The sequence below is a fragment of the Balaenoptera acutorostrata genome, chromosome 3 (genome assembly GCF_949987535.1).
Source record: "Balaenoptera acutorostrata chromosome 3, mBalAcu1.1, whole genome shotgun sequence".
Taxonomy (NCBI): Eukaryota; Metazoa; Chordata; class Mammalia; order Artiodactyla; family Balaenopteridae; genus Balaenoptera; species Balaenoptera acutorostrata.
In genome coordinates, this window is record NC_080066.1 from 29,633,236 (window position 1) to 29,648,371 (window position 15,136).

General features: G+C 43.6%; 2 protein-coding genes and 1 long non-coding RNA gene across 9 annotated transcripts in view; 2 read left to right on the plus strand and 1 right to left on the minus strand.

Moving 5' to 3' along the window:
* The window catches only part of WDR37 (WD repeat domain 37), a 55,997-nt gene extending 49,020 nt beyond the window's left edge, over nucleotides 1–6,977 (minus strand). For 2 of the 3 annotated variants that reach the window (XM_057542321.1, XM_057542320.1), the window contains exon 1: nucleotides 6,348–6,506. The gene's annotated coding sequence lies outside the window, so the exon portion shown is untranslated. Of the gene's footprint in view, nucleotides 1–6,347; nucleotides 6,507–6,792 lie in introns of those variants that run through there. The other variant, XM_007167467.3, reaches the window with a different exon arrangement.
* On the plus strand, nucleotides 6,584–7,358 carry LOC130707512 (uncharacterized). 2 transcript variants are annotated; one of them, XR_009007409.1, is made up of 2 exons: nucleotides 6,584–6,800; nucleotides 7,088–7,358. It is a non-coding gene; the product is annotated as an uncharacterized LOC130707512 (long non-coding RNA). The 2 variants fall into 2 exon arrangements; XR_009007410.1 differs by having other exon boundaries at nucleotides 6,588–6,720.
* A 2,880-nt stretch (nucleotides 7,359–10,238) lies between these two features.
* IDI1 (isopentenyl-diphosphate delta isomerase 1) lies at nucleotides 10,239–14,160 on the plus strand. 4 transcript variants are annotated; one of them, XM_057543141.1, is made up of 5 exons: nucleotides 10,239–10,432; nucleotides 10,930–11,102; nucleotides 11,216–11,308; nucleotides 11,751–11,881; nucleotides 12,555–14,160. In XM_057543141.1, the coding sequence occupies exons 2-5, from the start codon at nucleotides 10,961–10,963 to the stop codon at nucleotides 12,870–12,872; spliced, it is 684 nt and encodes a 227-aa protein (XP_057399124.1). In that variant the 5' UTR covers nucleotides 10,239–10,432; nucleotides 10,930–10,960; the 3' UTR covers nucleotides 12,873–14,160. The 4 variants fall into 4 exon arrangements, with proteins under 4 accessions (XP_057399124.1, XP_057399122.1, XP_057399125.1 ...); XM_057543139.1 differs by lacking the exon at nucleotides 10,239–10,432 and adding an exon at nucleotides 10,439–10,616; XM_057543142.1 differs by lacking the exon at nucleotides 10,239–10,432 and adding an exon at nucleotides 10,628–10,729.
* The last annotated feature ends 976 nt before the right edge of the window (nucleotides 14,161–15,136 follow it).

Here is a 15,136-nt window from a genome sequence, read left to right on the forward strand (position 1 = left end):
AAAATTTCCACTTGTTTCTTCTCTATATCCTATATTTTCTTCCTGAGATTTTCTATTTTTCATTTGCCTCTAGTGTTAGTATCTCCTCATTGAAAAACTTTTATGATGGCTGCTTTAAAATACTTACCACTTAAGCCTCAATATTGTGGGCACTGCTATCAGGCGTGGGATCTGGTTTCAGCCTTCTATTACAGCAGGCCTCTTCTGACATTGCCCCAGCAGGCAAACAAGTGTGCAGCCTTGTTTCTGCCAGGTGGATGTAGAAGGTGGAGATGGAAGTGAGGGCTTCCCACTCAGCCTCCACTCATCTGGGTGGAAGTACTCTTCATTAATGCCAGGCGGGGTTAGAGTTCAGCCTCTCCCCTGACCTCTACTCATATCACAGGCACTGAACCAGGGGTGCTTTGTTACTGTGCCCTACACGGCCTCATTACCACGGGTGATGGTAAAACTCCTGAATCTCTACTAAGTTTCTTCTGAGGCCATCCCAACAGGAAGAAGGAGGGTGTTCTTTGTTACGACCCAACAGAGATGAAAATCCCAGCTCTGCACTGATAACCACCCAGCACAAAGTGTTGTCTCAATACAGACTGTCAGGGGTGAAAGTCTAGATTCCCCACCCTGCCTTTGACAGTAAGGGTGAGATGGGGGCTACAATGTTTTCTAAACATGTCCTGTCTGGCAGGCTGTCTCTTTCCTGGTCTTTTGGCTTTTCTTGGGGCTTGTCTGAGTCCTTTGGTGTTGCTAGGTTGCTGGTTTCTCCAGGCCCAAGGCCAGGATGTATGGGGTAAAAAGAAAACCCAGGAAACTCAGCCCTGCATCATTTCTCAGGTCCCCATACATCTAGCCAGTCTACTTTTTTCTCTCCACTTCTCAGTCTCATATTTCTTCTGTATTTAATGCTCAGTGTTTTTAGCTGTTCTTGGAGAAATAGGAAAAGTACATCTACTCCAAAGGCAGAGATCTTCTGAGTCTCAAATTAGACATGTATAGGCCTTGGTTTAAAATGGCAACAAAAAAGTAAGTCTTGTTTCACAACACACTAAAAACATTCAAATTGGTCAATTCTGTGTGTTTAGGTTTAAAAATCTGAAATCCATTAATCTATTAAAATTATCACTTACTTTTTGTAGCACATTATATAGACAAAATTTAACTCTCAAATCTTTTTAAAAGGACACTTAACAAAGGAAAAAGGTTGCTTTTTTATCTCTAAAATTCTCATTAAAAAAAAAAAAAATCTTCCATTCCCCTCACTCTTTTGGATATTCCATTTGTGAAAGCAGGTCACAAGGCCAACCCAGATTCAAGTAGAGGGCAGAGACCACCTCTCGATGGGAGAATGAGAATTTGTGTAATCCATCACACCTTATTTCACTCACTAGTTTTGGTTATACACTGAATAACATTCTGCTTCCCTAAAGAATAACAGTGACTGGAACTAAATAGTTTTGCACTCCAGACATTTAGTGGAATAACATGGATATAAATAACCCAATTAAGTTAAACACCCACTCAGAATAAAATCCATAGAAGAACCCAATGGTTAAGAACATGAGTTTGAGAGTCATACAAACCTAAGTCCCCTCCACCCCACACCCCAACCCCTCAAAGGGTTGGCTCTTTTCCATCATGAAGCCTCAGCTTGACCGTTACTTCCTCAAAACGGCTTCCCTTGACGACCGCTAGTCACAGCACTTCATGATCCTCACCACGTTTGTACTTAGATCTTATTTATAGTTTGCTCACTTAATGAATGTTTCCCCCCTACACCATCAACACGATGAGGACTGGGACACAGTTAACTGGGGCCACTACTGTATTTGTTAGGCCTGACATAAACTCATCCTCAAATATTTGTTGAATGTATGCATGAATAGAAATGGATGAATGCTACATCTACCACTGACAGGCTGTGTTACCTTGGTCTAGTTACTTAACCTCCTTCCTAAGGCTTAACTGTGTCATCTTTAAAGCAGAGATAATAACAGCATTATTTCATTAAGTCACTCATCAATAGTCCTCTCATCTGTAGATGAGCTAGGTACTGGGAATGTTGTGAAAAAACAGGCTTGGTCCCTACCCTCAGGTTGCTTAGAGTTGAGTTGGAAGACAGACATTAAACACACAATCTCATAACTTATTACAGAAGTTATAAATTGTGATGAGTGCTTCGAAAGACATATGCAAATATTATGAGGCCAGCTATTAGCTAAAGAGTTACAAAGGTCATTCTGAGAAACTGGCATCTAAATCGAGACTGAAGAATTCCTAAAAGTTAACCATGTGGAAAACAGAGAAGGGAGTAAATATTTTAAGGACAGGAACAGCAATGTGCAAATGTCCTGAGCCAGGAATGAGACTAGTTTATCAGAGATATTAAAAAATAAATACTATAGCTACAACACAGCAAACAATGGAGAGAATGGTGCAAGACAAGTGGAGAAGACAGGCTTAGAGTCTGTTCTTTCGTGTTTATAGTTTATCCTAAAATAAAAAGAAAGCTACTTAAAAGTTTTTAAGCAAATAAGCAACACTAGATTGGCTGCTATGTGAAAAATACATGGAAAGATTAGATGACCATGAATGAAGCCAGTTAGTAAGTTACTGAAACAGTCTAGGCAATAAATGACAATAGTTAAGATTAGAGGTAGATGAATGGACTGGGGGGGGGGCGCGGTGGGGGGGGGGGAGAGGTATCAAGGATAGCCCTTGTTTCTGAGGCAAGAGGTAGGTGAAACGGAGATCAGATTACTGAGATGAGGCAGCAGATATGGAGAAGAAACCAAGACCTAATACTGAATGTATTATGTTTTTGCAATGTCTTTGAATATCTAACATACAAGGAAGCAGGAGGTGTATGGGTCTAGAGATGAAAAGAGAACTAGGCAGCATGCAGAAATCTGGAAGAGGTCTACACAGAAAGTAAAGATGGTCACTTTGACTCCATCATGCCTCCAGGTCCAATGCCTTACCATTATTACGCTTCTTCGCAAGAAGGGAAAAAAAGGTTATATTACTGATAGATATAGACAACAGAAAATAAAACTATCAGTCCCTTACATGATATATGGAAAAATTAATTTTGATTAATTTTTGACAGAACAAATCTTTTTGATGAAATTTATCTGAAAAATTTGAGCTACAGAAATTAGAGATAGTTGAAACAAAGGTATAAAGAAAAACTCACAATGGCAGAATCTGTGGTTGGTAGAATTTTATATACACAAAAAAAGATACTGATATTTAATTTGAAATATTTGAATATAACAAATTTATGTTATTAAGCAACTCCTATGATCCCACTGAAGAGTATTGCAGTAATTTTTTAACGGAAACATTTAGAGACTATTTAAGTATGCCATATACAAAGGTTGACTTGACCAAGAAATCAAACTGATTTAAAGGAATCTTATCCAGAAATTATATTCTTTATAAAAAAAAAAAAGCAAGGTCGATATAATTCCCTTTTTCAGTGATTATACATATTAAATTACTAACTTCATAAAGCATCTCAGTTGTCAAGATTTTCAACACAGATTTATCATAGTCACCTCACAGTTTATAAGTTATGTTTTTTATAGGAACAAACATATTAACACCCTGTGAAAGCTCAAGAAAAAAGGAGACTATCTTTGGACATTTCAATCAAGCAAATAAAAGAGCAAAGAGCTTCTCTTTCCTCCCTTAAGAATTTCATCAGTGGAAAGTTTATGCATCTGGTAAGCATAAACTGGGAAGTTAATGCATTCCGAAGATTCTACAAATTGGTGATAGGAAGCGTGAAAATTGCAGTATCAACCCTCCTTTCACCTCAACAATTGTTTCCCTTAAGTATCACATCACCGGCATTTCCAGCCTCTGTATCTTCAGTAGGAAATAAGCAGTCTTCTTCACAACTAACTTTTAAAATCCTCACCTTCTGCCTGTCCCTAAGCCTTTAACTCCTCCCTCAACCCCACGAACCACATGGTGCTGTTCTGGGCTTTGCCTGCTTTTTGCTGGTCACTTCACAAAATAGTCAATAACACTGGTCATCTTTTCCCATTGATCAATTTCCAACCAAACACATACATTTCAAACAATTATAAATCTGGAAGAGGTTTTGGTTCCCCAAAACCTGGCCTCAAATGATTTTTTTCATACTGATTTTCTCTCTTAGTAACTTTCTAAACTCTGTGAAGTCATATGTCAATATGGGTTCATAACGCCTATGCCACACAGTGTTATTAACATTCAAAGATTATCTGGCTAATTCAAGTTCTGTCTCTTCCTGTAATTTCTTCAACTACACTTTACCATTCTTCCAAAATTAGATCTGTAGTTTTCTCTAGTTCTTCTAACCTCTTTTAAATTTCTTCTTTTTTTTCTGTTAATCTATCACAATCTTTTTCCTGAAACTTTTTAAAAATTTTACTCTTGCCTCTTCATTCACATTCTCCATCTTGTTCCCCACAGTCTTCACTGGTCCCACCACCACTTCCTTCCTTCCTTCCACAGCTCACCCTGGTGGTGAACAACCCCTTAGCCCAGGAAGGGACATATCTATAGTGTTCACCTCAGGCCACAGGTCAGCGTTAGCATAAATCTTATGTAAATGTCTGATAACACGTTGAGGGTTTTTGCAGGATGACATCATGGAGAGTGGAGCAGGTTGTAGGTGTTTGTAAAAAGAATACTGAAGTGATGTAGCGTGGAACCTAAGCTAGACAAGAAGGGATGTAAAAAGAATACTGAAGTGATGTAGCATGGAACCTAAGCTAGACAAGAAGGGAAATACAGACAAAAGAAATGATGGAGAGATACTGATGGGTGGGGAAGTCTGTGGTGAGGCTCAAATGGATCAGTAACAACAGTCAATAATGCTCACAACACCTCTGTGAGGTACAGTTCCCAAGTAGTTAACAGACTAAACACTTAGTCAATTGGCCATGGAGCTGTAAAGAGAAAGAAAACTTCTTCACGCAGGTGAGTAAGCTGCTTTAACCACTATGCACTGTTTCACGTTAATACAAACTAAAACAGAAGCCCGAAATTCCAAGATAACCATCTTCCTTCAAAATAGTCATACTAACCCAATATCACAGGGCATATGACCACATTAAAAAGAAGGTTTATGTAACTAAAAGGTCCTACTGGTTTTTTAAACACATTCAAAAAAGCATAAATAGTCCCTTCCAAAAATCCAACCTCCCTATCCTATCGGTCAAACAAATGAATTTAACATAAACTCTCCTTCTGCCCAACTCATTTGTCCTTGCTATATGCTGCCACATGCCTATTACCCCCACCTACAAAACATTACTCACAATCCAGTGGGATTTTTAAACACTTTTCTTTTAGCAAGAGAAAAACACCTGCCTAAATAGTAAATGTCATGAACGTTAATCATGTGTACAAAACGGTTAAAGGATATAATTTGCATGTGGCATTTAAAAATACAAAACGTGACTGGATTTCCACAAAAAGGTCAGTAGAGTTTTTCACAGCATTTCATTGTGAAAGCACCGTTACTGAATTCCTGGAGGCAAACACCAAACTCAACTGCTGAGCGACATCAACCAGAGGCAGCCCCGCAGTCCACCCTCGGTCAACCCGGGTAAGGTGTCCTGTCGTTGACCCAGTCGAAGGCACGAAACACACGCTCACCAGCTCTGGACATGAGACGGGACTGGGGGCATGTCTAACCGGAAAACAACCAAGACTGTTTAAAGACCTTAACTCTTAAGGTCCTCGAATCGAGAACGAAATTCGTACCTGTTAAGTCTTCTTAGGAAAATCAGGACTAGGGAATTCAGAGGGCTGTCGCTACCCCTGGGGGAAGGGGCTGGGGTGTCAGCTCAGGGCCAGAGCACAGCAGGTGCGCACGGCTGCCCAGAGCCCTGAGAAGGAAGGACACTCGCCGATGCCTCCGTGCGAGCACTCTGCAGGACGCAAAGCTGGACACGGACCCGCGGCAACTCCTGCCCAAGGTCGCGGCGCCCCTCCCGCGGCCCCACACCCGCTAAGGGGCCCACGGCCCCCGGGCTCCTGCGCGCTCGCGGGCCGGAGACTCCCGGACGCCTCGAAGGACCCGCCTCACAGGCCGCTCTGGGCGAGGGGCGCGCGTTCCAACCACGTCAAGACCCGGCCGGGCTCGGGGTCGGAGAGGGGCGCGGTCCAGGTCGGGGTGCGGGTTCGGGGGAAACACGGTCCAGGTTCGGGGGAGCGCGGTCGGGGTCCGAGGGCGCGTGGTCCGAGGGCGCTAGGCCGCCGGCCCCCACAGGCACGCCCCGCCCGGCGCGAGGCCGCTGCCACACACAGTGAGGCGGTCCGTCCCGGGCTGAAGATGGCAGGCCGGCACTCACCTGTCACGCCACCGCCGAGCCCGCCACCACGCAGTGCCAGCCGGGCAGTGCGCTGCCGGCGGTGGGTTCCCAGCCACGCGGCGCCGGGGACGGACGCGGACGCGCAGCCCTAACACCCGGCAGCCCGACGCCCCACACTTCCGGCGCCGGAAGTCCCGGCCCCCCCCTCAGCCCCCGCGCCGGAAATCCACTACACGCAGGCGCCGCAGGAAGTCCCGCCTCCGCCCCAAACTAGTACCGCCGGAAGCCCAGCCCCGCGAAGAAAGTCCCACGCACCGCCAGTGCGGGCAGGGGGCCCCAAGGGGGTCGCGGAGATGGCGGAGGCGTGGTGTCGTTGTTCGACCCCGAGACCGCCGGGGCCTCGACCCGCGAGGTCGGCGACCATCTGGAGACGCCGCGGAGGGCCGAGCGGGGGCGGGGGCGCTGAGGGCCCGCGGGTACTCACGGCGGCGGGTTAGTGCGGGCGCCCGGGTCTGGCGCAGGTCGGCGTCCATCGGGACCCAGGTCGGGAATGTGGGAACGGCTGCTCCCAGTCAGAACCGCCGGGTGTGCCGGGAGCAGTTTCCCGGGGCGTCGGGAGCGAGGTGGCTGCGCGCGGAGCCTGGTGGATCTGCGGAGGGTGACTCACCCACTGCAGCCTCCTGTCTGAAATGTGTGTTAGCCATTGGCTGCAGAGAGGAAACAAAGGCAGCCTCTCGCCGCGGAAGGTGGGACCTGATGGCCTTCTTGTCCTTGTCTAGGTTGGAAAAATTACAGGGTGCGCAGGCGGCCTCGGCTCTACGAACAACCAGCTGGGCGTTTAAAGCCTTAAGTAACGACGAAATCAGACGCGTGGGAGCATTTTTCTTCTAAACAGTAAAGGTCATCATTCGGAGTCAAGAAGCACTAGTATGATTGTTGCACAAGGAACAAACTTGACGTATTTGGGGATCCAAATAACCAAAAAGTTTGTAGAATAAAACCTGAAGTTACTTAAGCATTGAGTATAATAAAGCTTATTACTAAAATCAATTATATAAGGTGTGGGACTTCCCTGGTGCTGCAGTGGTTAAGAATCCGCCTGCCAATGCAGGGGACAAACCCATGTTCCACAACTACTGAGCCCACGGACCTAGAGCCTGTGCTCTGCAGTAAGAGAAGCCACTGCAAGGAGAAGCCCAAGCACCACAACTAGAGAAAGACTTTGCACAGCAATGAAGACCCAATGCAGCCAAAAATAAATAAACAAAATTTTTTAAAAATTGTATAAGGGGAACTGAGGATGTCAAACTTGGAGGTTGTGGCTATCGTTCAACAAGAAATTTTATTAAAGATCTAATATGCACAAGGCATTCCTCTGGGTGAGGGAGCACATAGAATGCCTGATTAACCACAATATTGGCTCCAACTGATTCACGTGCTAATATGTGGTTTTGTTTTGCAGCACAGCATCCACAGTTTGGATGAAACTTAGGGTATTGTTAATTGGGGTAACCTTTTCTCTGATATACTTAGGATTCCATAAAAGTCACTGTAAATAAAATGATTGCATAAAGTGTCACAAAACTAAGACAGGAAAGGAATCAACACTTTGAGGGCCTGTTGCGTGCCAGGCAGTTCACAGATTTGGTAACTCTGATCCTCAAAACAATCCAGTAAAGTAAAAGTTATTCTACTATTAGAGAAATGTAAATCAAAGCTGCAATGAGGTATCACCTCACACTGGTCAGAATGACCACCATCAAAAAATCTACAAATAACAAATGCTGGAAAGGGTGTGGAGAAAAGGGAACCCTCCTACACTGTTGATGGGAATGTAAATTGGTACAACCACTATGGAGAATAGTATGGAGGTTCCTTTAAAAACGAAAAATAGAGTTACCATATGATCCTACAATCCCACTCTTGGGCATATATCCGGACAAAACTCTAATTTGAAAACATACATGCACCCCTATGTTCATAGCAGCACTATTCACAAGAGTCAAAACATGGAATGAACCTAAATGTCCGTTGACAAGATGAATGGATAAAGAAAATGTACATGAATACAGTGGAATACTACTCAGCCATAAAAACGAATGAAATAATGCCATTTGCAACATGGATGCACCTAGAGATTATCATACTGAGTGAAAAAAGATAAAAATATATATCATTTATATGTGGGATCTAAAGTATACAAATGAACATATTTATAGACCAGAATAGACTCTGATACAGAAAACAAACATGGTTATCAAAGGGGAAAGGTGGGGGGTAGAGATAAATTAGGAGGTTGGGATTAATATATACACACTTAATATATATAAACAGATAACAAGGATTTACTGTAAAGCACAGGGAACTATATTCAATATCTTGTAAACCTATACTGTAAAAGAATTGGAAAACTACATGTATAACTGAATCACTTTGCTCTACACCAGAAATTAACACAACTATACTTCAATTTAAAAAAAAGAAATGTGGGGCTTCCCTGATGGCGCAGTGGTTGAGAGTCTGCCTGCCGATGCAGGGGACACGGTTTCGAGCCCTGGTCTGGGAAGATCCCACATGCCACGGAGCAGCTGGGCCTGTGAGCCACGACTGCTGAGCCTGCGCATCTGGAGCCTGTGCTCCGCAACAAGAGAGGCCGCGATAGTGAGAGGCCCGCGCAGCGCGATGAGGAGTGGCCCCTGCCTGCCGCAACTGGAGAAAGGCATCGCACAGAAACGAGGACCCAACACAGCCAAAAATAAATAGTAAATAAATAAAATTTTTTAAAAAAGAAATTATTCTAAATTGAATTCTAATTAAGGGTAAAAATGTTAAAATTACTTGTCAAAAGCAACCTAAGTGTCCATCAACAGATGAATGGATAAAGATGTGGCACATATATACAATGGAATATTACTCAGCCATAAAAAGAAACGAAATTGAGTTATTTGTAGTGAGGTAGATGGACCTAGAGTCTGTCATACAGAGTGAAGTAAGTCAGAAAGAGAAAAACAAATACTGTTTGCTAACACATATATATGGAATCAAAAAAAAAAAGGTTCTGAAGAACGTAGGGGCAGGACAGGAATAAAGACACAGACGAAAAGAAGACTTGAGGACACAGGGAGGGGGAAGGGTAAGCTGGGACGAAGTGAGAGAGTGACATGGACATACATACACTACCAAATGTAAAATAGCTTTTGGGAAGCAGCCGCATAGCACAGGGAGATCAGCTCGGTGCTTTGTGACCACCTAGAGTGGTGGGATAGGGAGGCTGGGAGGGAGATGCAAGAAGGAAGAGCTATGGGAACATATGTATATGTATAGCTGATTCACTTTGTTATAAAGCAGAAACTAACACACCATTGTAAAGCAATTATACTCCAATAAAGATGTTTAAAAAAATTACTTGTCAAAAGTCGGAGAGCTAGTATGCAATGGAGCAAAGATTGGATTAAAATCCAGGTCCACATCAAAGTCCACATTTTCCACAGCGCATTCCTTTGAAGGCTTAAACAACAGAAATTTATTGTCTCAGGTCTGGAGGCTTGAGGTCCAGGATCAAGATGTCAGTGTCACATTTGGTTTGTGTCAGTGTTGGTTCCTTCTGAGACCTGCGATGGGTAATCTATGCCATGCGTCTCTCTCTCTCTCTCCCCCTTAGTTTCTGGTGGCTTGCCAGCAACTCCGAATTGCAGACGTCAAGGTTTCTAATTCCTTTTATTCACAATTTTAAGTCGCTACACTTCGGGTGCAACAGCTCACGCTTACCGACCGATCTCAATTTAGTGCACAGAACGGCCGCGAGCAGGCGCCTCCCCTCGCCTCAGAGCCCGAGCGTGCAGGGACGCCTGACATCAGCACGTCACCAGCGCAGGGCCTCGGGCGCCTCGATTGGCTGGCTCGGCCAGGGCGTGACTGGTGGGCGGCCGCTCTCCCGGCCCCCTTCTCTCCTAGCTCACTCCGTCAGGTAGCTCCGCAGTCGAGGAGCACCCCCCCTCCCCCCTCAGCGGCACAGGGAGGACGCCGAAAGCACCTGCGCTTCGGCCTGAGGGCGGCTCTGCAGCCCACGGCCCTGGGAGGAGACCCCTCGCGCTCCGGGAGTGGCGCCACCGCGCGACCGTGACGTGAGGCGCGGCCGGCGCGCCATTGGCCAGCGGCCATGTGGCGCGTTCTGGAGCGGGCGCGGGCGATTGGGCGCGCGGCGGTGGGAGGCGGGGCTCGGTCCGGGGGCGGGCGCTGTGCTTGGGAGCTAGGCCTGCAGGAGACGCGCGCGGCGGAGTGTCGTACCGCGGCTGGTCGTCTTCTGAGGTAAGGATGCTCGGTCTCTGAGAGGAGGCGGGCTGGAGTCCCGGGTTCGGCGTCGGGCTCGGCGCGCTGAGGGGCGGGCCCACTGCCTGTTGGTCGTGTCCTGCGAGCTCAGGGTGCTTTTTCCTCTTAACTGTTCTGGGGAGAAGCCAGAGGGCGGAGGTCTATGCGGCGCGAGAAGCGCGTGGGGTCGCCGCCGGGCTGGGTAGGCGCAGGCCGGGAGGACGGCGCGGGGGAGGTGGCGGGGCGGGCGGAGGGAGGGGCGCGGGGCGGCGGGCTCAGCCTCCAACCCCCGGGTCCCCACCTCCCCCGCCAGGTCCCCGGGTCGGCGCGCAGGCTGGGCCGCGATGCCCGAGGTGAGCACTGACGAGCTGGACGAGCGGCAAGTGCAGCTCTTGGCGGAGATGTGCATCCTCATCGACGAGAACGACCGGAGGATCGGGGCGGAGACCAAGAAGAACTGCCATCTGAACGAGAACATCGAGAGAGGTGCCCGCGGGGGCGGTGGGCGGGTCGGGAGCTCCGTTTCCTTCGGACCCCAAAGCGACAGGCAAGTAACTGGCCTTTTAAAACTCAATTCATCGTATGTCTTTTGCTTTCAGGATTATTGCATCGAGCTTTTAGTGTTTTCTTATTCAACACTGAAAATAAGCTCCTGCTGCAGCAGAGATCAGACGCTAAAATTACCTTTCCAGGTTAGTGTGCTTTGTGTAGTGTTTTGTTGGCGACTGTATTTAGTTTTTCACGTGGAACTTCTGGTAGCCAAGGTCAAAAAAGAAATCTTGTGAATGACTTAGTTTTATATTCTTCATACAAAAAATTTATACGGCGGATGCAACCTAATAAGACGTAAGGTTTATCCTAATAAAGGATAAAAACTGCTAAGTATGTGTAGATTCATATGTAACTTTCTAAATTGTATCTAATACACGTTATGATTGTTTTGCTTAAGAAGGCGTTTTTAAAAACTTATCTACACAAGTGTCTTTCACAAAATGGTTGCTGATAGCTCATTATAACAGATTTAGAAATCCTCAAGAATCATTTTTTCTGTTACTTTTAAAATTTAAAGTTTTCTTAATCTTTCAGACCTGCTTTGAAGAAGAGTTAATGCACATCTATATTAACATGTTCCAGGTTGTTTTACGAATACTTGCTGTAGTCATCCCTTAAATAATCCACGAGAGCTTGAAGAAAACAATGCAATTGGAGTAAGGCGAGCAGCACAGAGGCGTTTAAAGGCCGAATTGGGAATTCCCATGGAAGAGGTAAGCAGCCATACTAGCTGAAATCTAGAACACATTGAAACAATTTTTAGTAAAACATTAAATTTAGCTGTAGCCTTCTTTGTAAATCTCTTGCTTTTTTAGCCCAAGAAAGCCCATTGGATAAAGGTTAAATTTTGATTTCATAATACTTGTCGATATTTAACTCAGTACCAAAATGGATTGATCTGTTAACCAGTTTATAAAGTTGACTGTGTTTTATAATTGATCAGATCAAAGATGAATATTTTCTTGTGAACTACAGATCTGATTGGGTGAATTGAAATAATCTTTTTTTCCGTGGAATTGTCCCCTTTTAATAATACACGAATAAATAATCTCTCATTTAGTTAAAATGGTAAATTTTTTTCTCCCTTAATATTAAGATGTGAGGCAGAATGGCACACTTCTAGTTAGAGTGACTGCTTTTCTTTTTTTCTTTAATACAGGATTTTTCAATAAATCTACTTGTTTTTGGTCCTATGGGAAAAGTGTCAGATACTTGAAACTATTTAATATTATTTAATACTATTTCCATATATTAATAGGAGACTAATGTTTCAAAAGTTGTCATTATAAAACTAGTTTTGTTGTTCAAGGTATTACTGAAATGTAGTGGGTTGATTTAGATTACTTTATTGTTGGTATTTTGGAGGTTTTTGGTTTTTTGTCCTAGGTTCCTCCAGAAGAAATTAATTATCTAACACGAATCCATTACAAGGCTCAATCTGATGGTATCTGGGGAGAACATGAAATTGATTACATTTTGTTTGTGAAGAAGAACGTGACCTTGAATCCAGATCCCAATGAGATTAAAAGCTATTGTTACGTATCAAAGGAAGAACTAGAAGAACTTCTGGAAAAGGCAGCCCATGGTGAAATTAAGATAACTCCGTGGTTTCAAATTATTGCAGAGACTTTTCTCTTTAGGTGGTGGGATAACTTAAATCATTTGAATCAGTTTGTTGACCATGAGAAAATACACAGAATGTAGATGTGGAGATGAATTATTACTAAAGTACTAAAGAATTTCTCTACTTAGTAAACTTAAGATGAATTTTTTAAAAACCTGGTTCCCCATTAGAAACTCTCATTGGAAATACTGATACTTTACAACCAGAATTTGTGTGGAAAAGAATTCTTGATTTGTGTCATACAACCCATATATGTTAACTGCAATTTGTAAAAAATATTTGAGATTATTATAAAAAGAGCAAATAAACTTAATTTAACCTATCTAAACACATGGTTATGACAAATTTGAACAAATAAGTGAAGTTCTTCATTTTTTTATATATTGTGATAAACATTTTCAGAAGACTTGTAGAGCACTTTGCTGTTTGCCAGGTGCTTGACATATCGACATATCTTTAAATTTTTATCATAGTCCAGAAAAATGTGCAATGGAAAACTATTTGCTTATCTACTTCAAAACAGTTCAAATTAACTTTTCAGATTGAGATTAATATAGAACAGGTTCAAGGGAATTAAATGGTATATATCCTGATTTCTGTCATTGTTAAGTTAATTTTGTGTTTTAATCATTCTGGAAGTATTTTGATAAAGTCAAACATTGTTTTTGGTAATGACATTGGCTAGGTTAAGTCATTTAAATAATCGTTGCTGATTAGCAAGTCTGTGGTTTTCAGAGTTACTGGGAACAGACAGGCTATTTGTAAAATGGAACTTGGGTCAGTTGGGTCATACTCTACAACAGGGTATTTTAACCTTGGCACTGCTGATGTTTGGGTTGAATAATTCTTTTGGGGGCTCATCCTTTGTGTTGTAGGATTTAGCAGCATCCCCAGGTTCTACATAAAAAAATGCTGTTGGCACCCCTCCCCCCATGGCAGCCCCAGTGACACCAGATGCCGAATGTCTCCTCCAGGACAGCGTCACCCACAGTTGAGAACCACTGTTCTGCTGAGTCAGGCCGTGTTGTAGGGGGAAAATTATCAAAAAGAAAGGCTAACGTTCATGTTAAATAGATTTGGGTTATGGGATATGTGTGTATTCATATTTAAAGTACACTTTGACTAATGTACTTCTTTCAACTCTTGCCATAGACTTCTCAGATTTGAAATCTTAAGACAGCTTTATTATCTTTGAATGCTGTGTATTAGTAATAAAGAAAAAGATAAAAATTTGTTTCTTACAAAGCTAAATGTTTTATAAATTCAATAGAAAAATTCATTTGTTAACCCTGAACAGTTAATTTCAGGCAAGACTGTGTAGCTGATAGTAACTTTATTGAAAAATAAAAACAAAACTAAATTACCACATTTTGATACTGTTGTCTAGTTTGTTAAAACTTCAATACAGTAATAGGTCAACCTGCCTATGGTAGCTTAAGTGATAAATGACATAGAGCTTCAAAATGCATTTTTATATTGTTTCTAGTTCTTTAGGAGGAACTTTTAGGCTAAAAGACACATGTAACCAGTTACTGGGTAGCTACAGTGGCTAGTGGTTGCCATATGGGCAGTGGCGTCTTAGACTGTTAGTTGCTGGACAAACCACTGACAACAGGTACAGCTGGACAAACCACTGACAACAGGTACAGAGCAGAGGGAGCCATCTATAAAACTTTATTCTCTATTGATATTCCTGGTTTGTTCACTGTTTTTTCTGACTTTGTCCACGTCTTCCTTTAGCTCCTTGAGCATCTTTAAGGCAGTGTCTAGTAAGTCTGTCATGTCTTCCTGAGGGACAGTTTCTCAGTTTTTTCCTTTAATGGACCACACTTTCCTATTTCTTTGTTTGTGAATTTTTAGTTGTTGTTGGGTATCTGTACCACCCGAGGTCTTCAATTCTCTCACTTCCTTTCCAACTGTGTGTCTTTCCCTGGACACAGCCATGCTGACTTTCTAAATTCCCCTGAGCCAGCCAGCAGTGCTTTCTTAAGTCCTAATCCTCACATCTCTAGCTCTCCAAAGGGGTAAAAAAGGAAAAATGCAAGGGAAAAAGGAACAGGCACTGACCCTTCAAATTCAGCTGATGGGGATCCATCTCTGTCTTACACCTCTGCCATCATAAGCAGCAACTGTCAATCAAACAAAATCCTAATATTTGGAGAACAAGGCCCTTAGGGCCCAATCTGAATCCCACAAGCACCTCCAGAAATGCAGGTACAGTGACTGCCACAGGGTTTGGGGTGGGAGGTCAGGCAGTTGCTAAGCCAGCCACAGGGGCTAAAACTGACAAACTGGTTTACCGCAGAGCCTTTCCCTGGAAGAGGTGAGCCTTTAAAGACTGGAG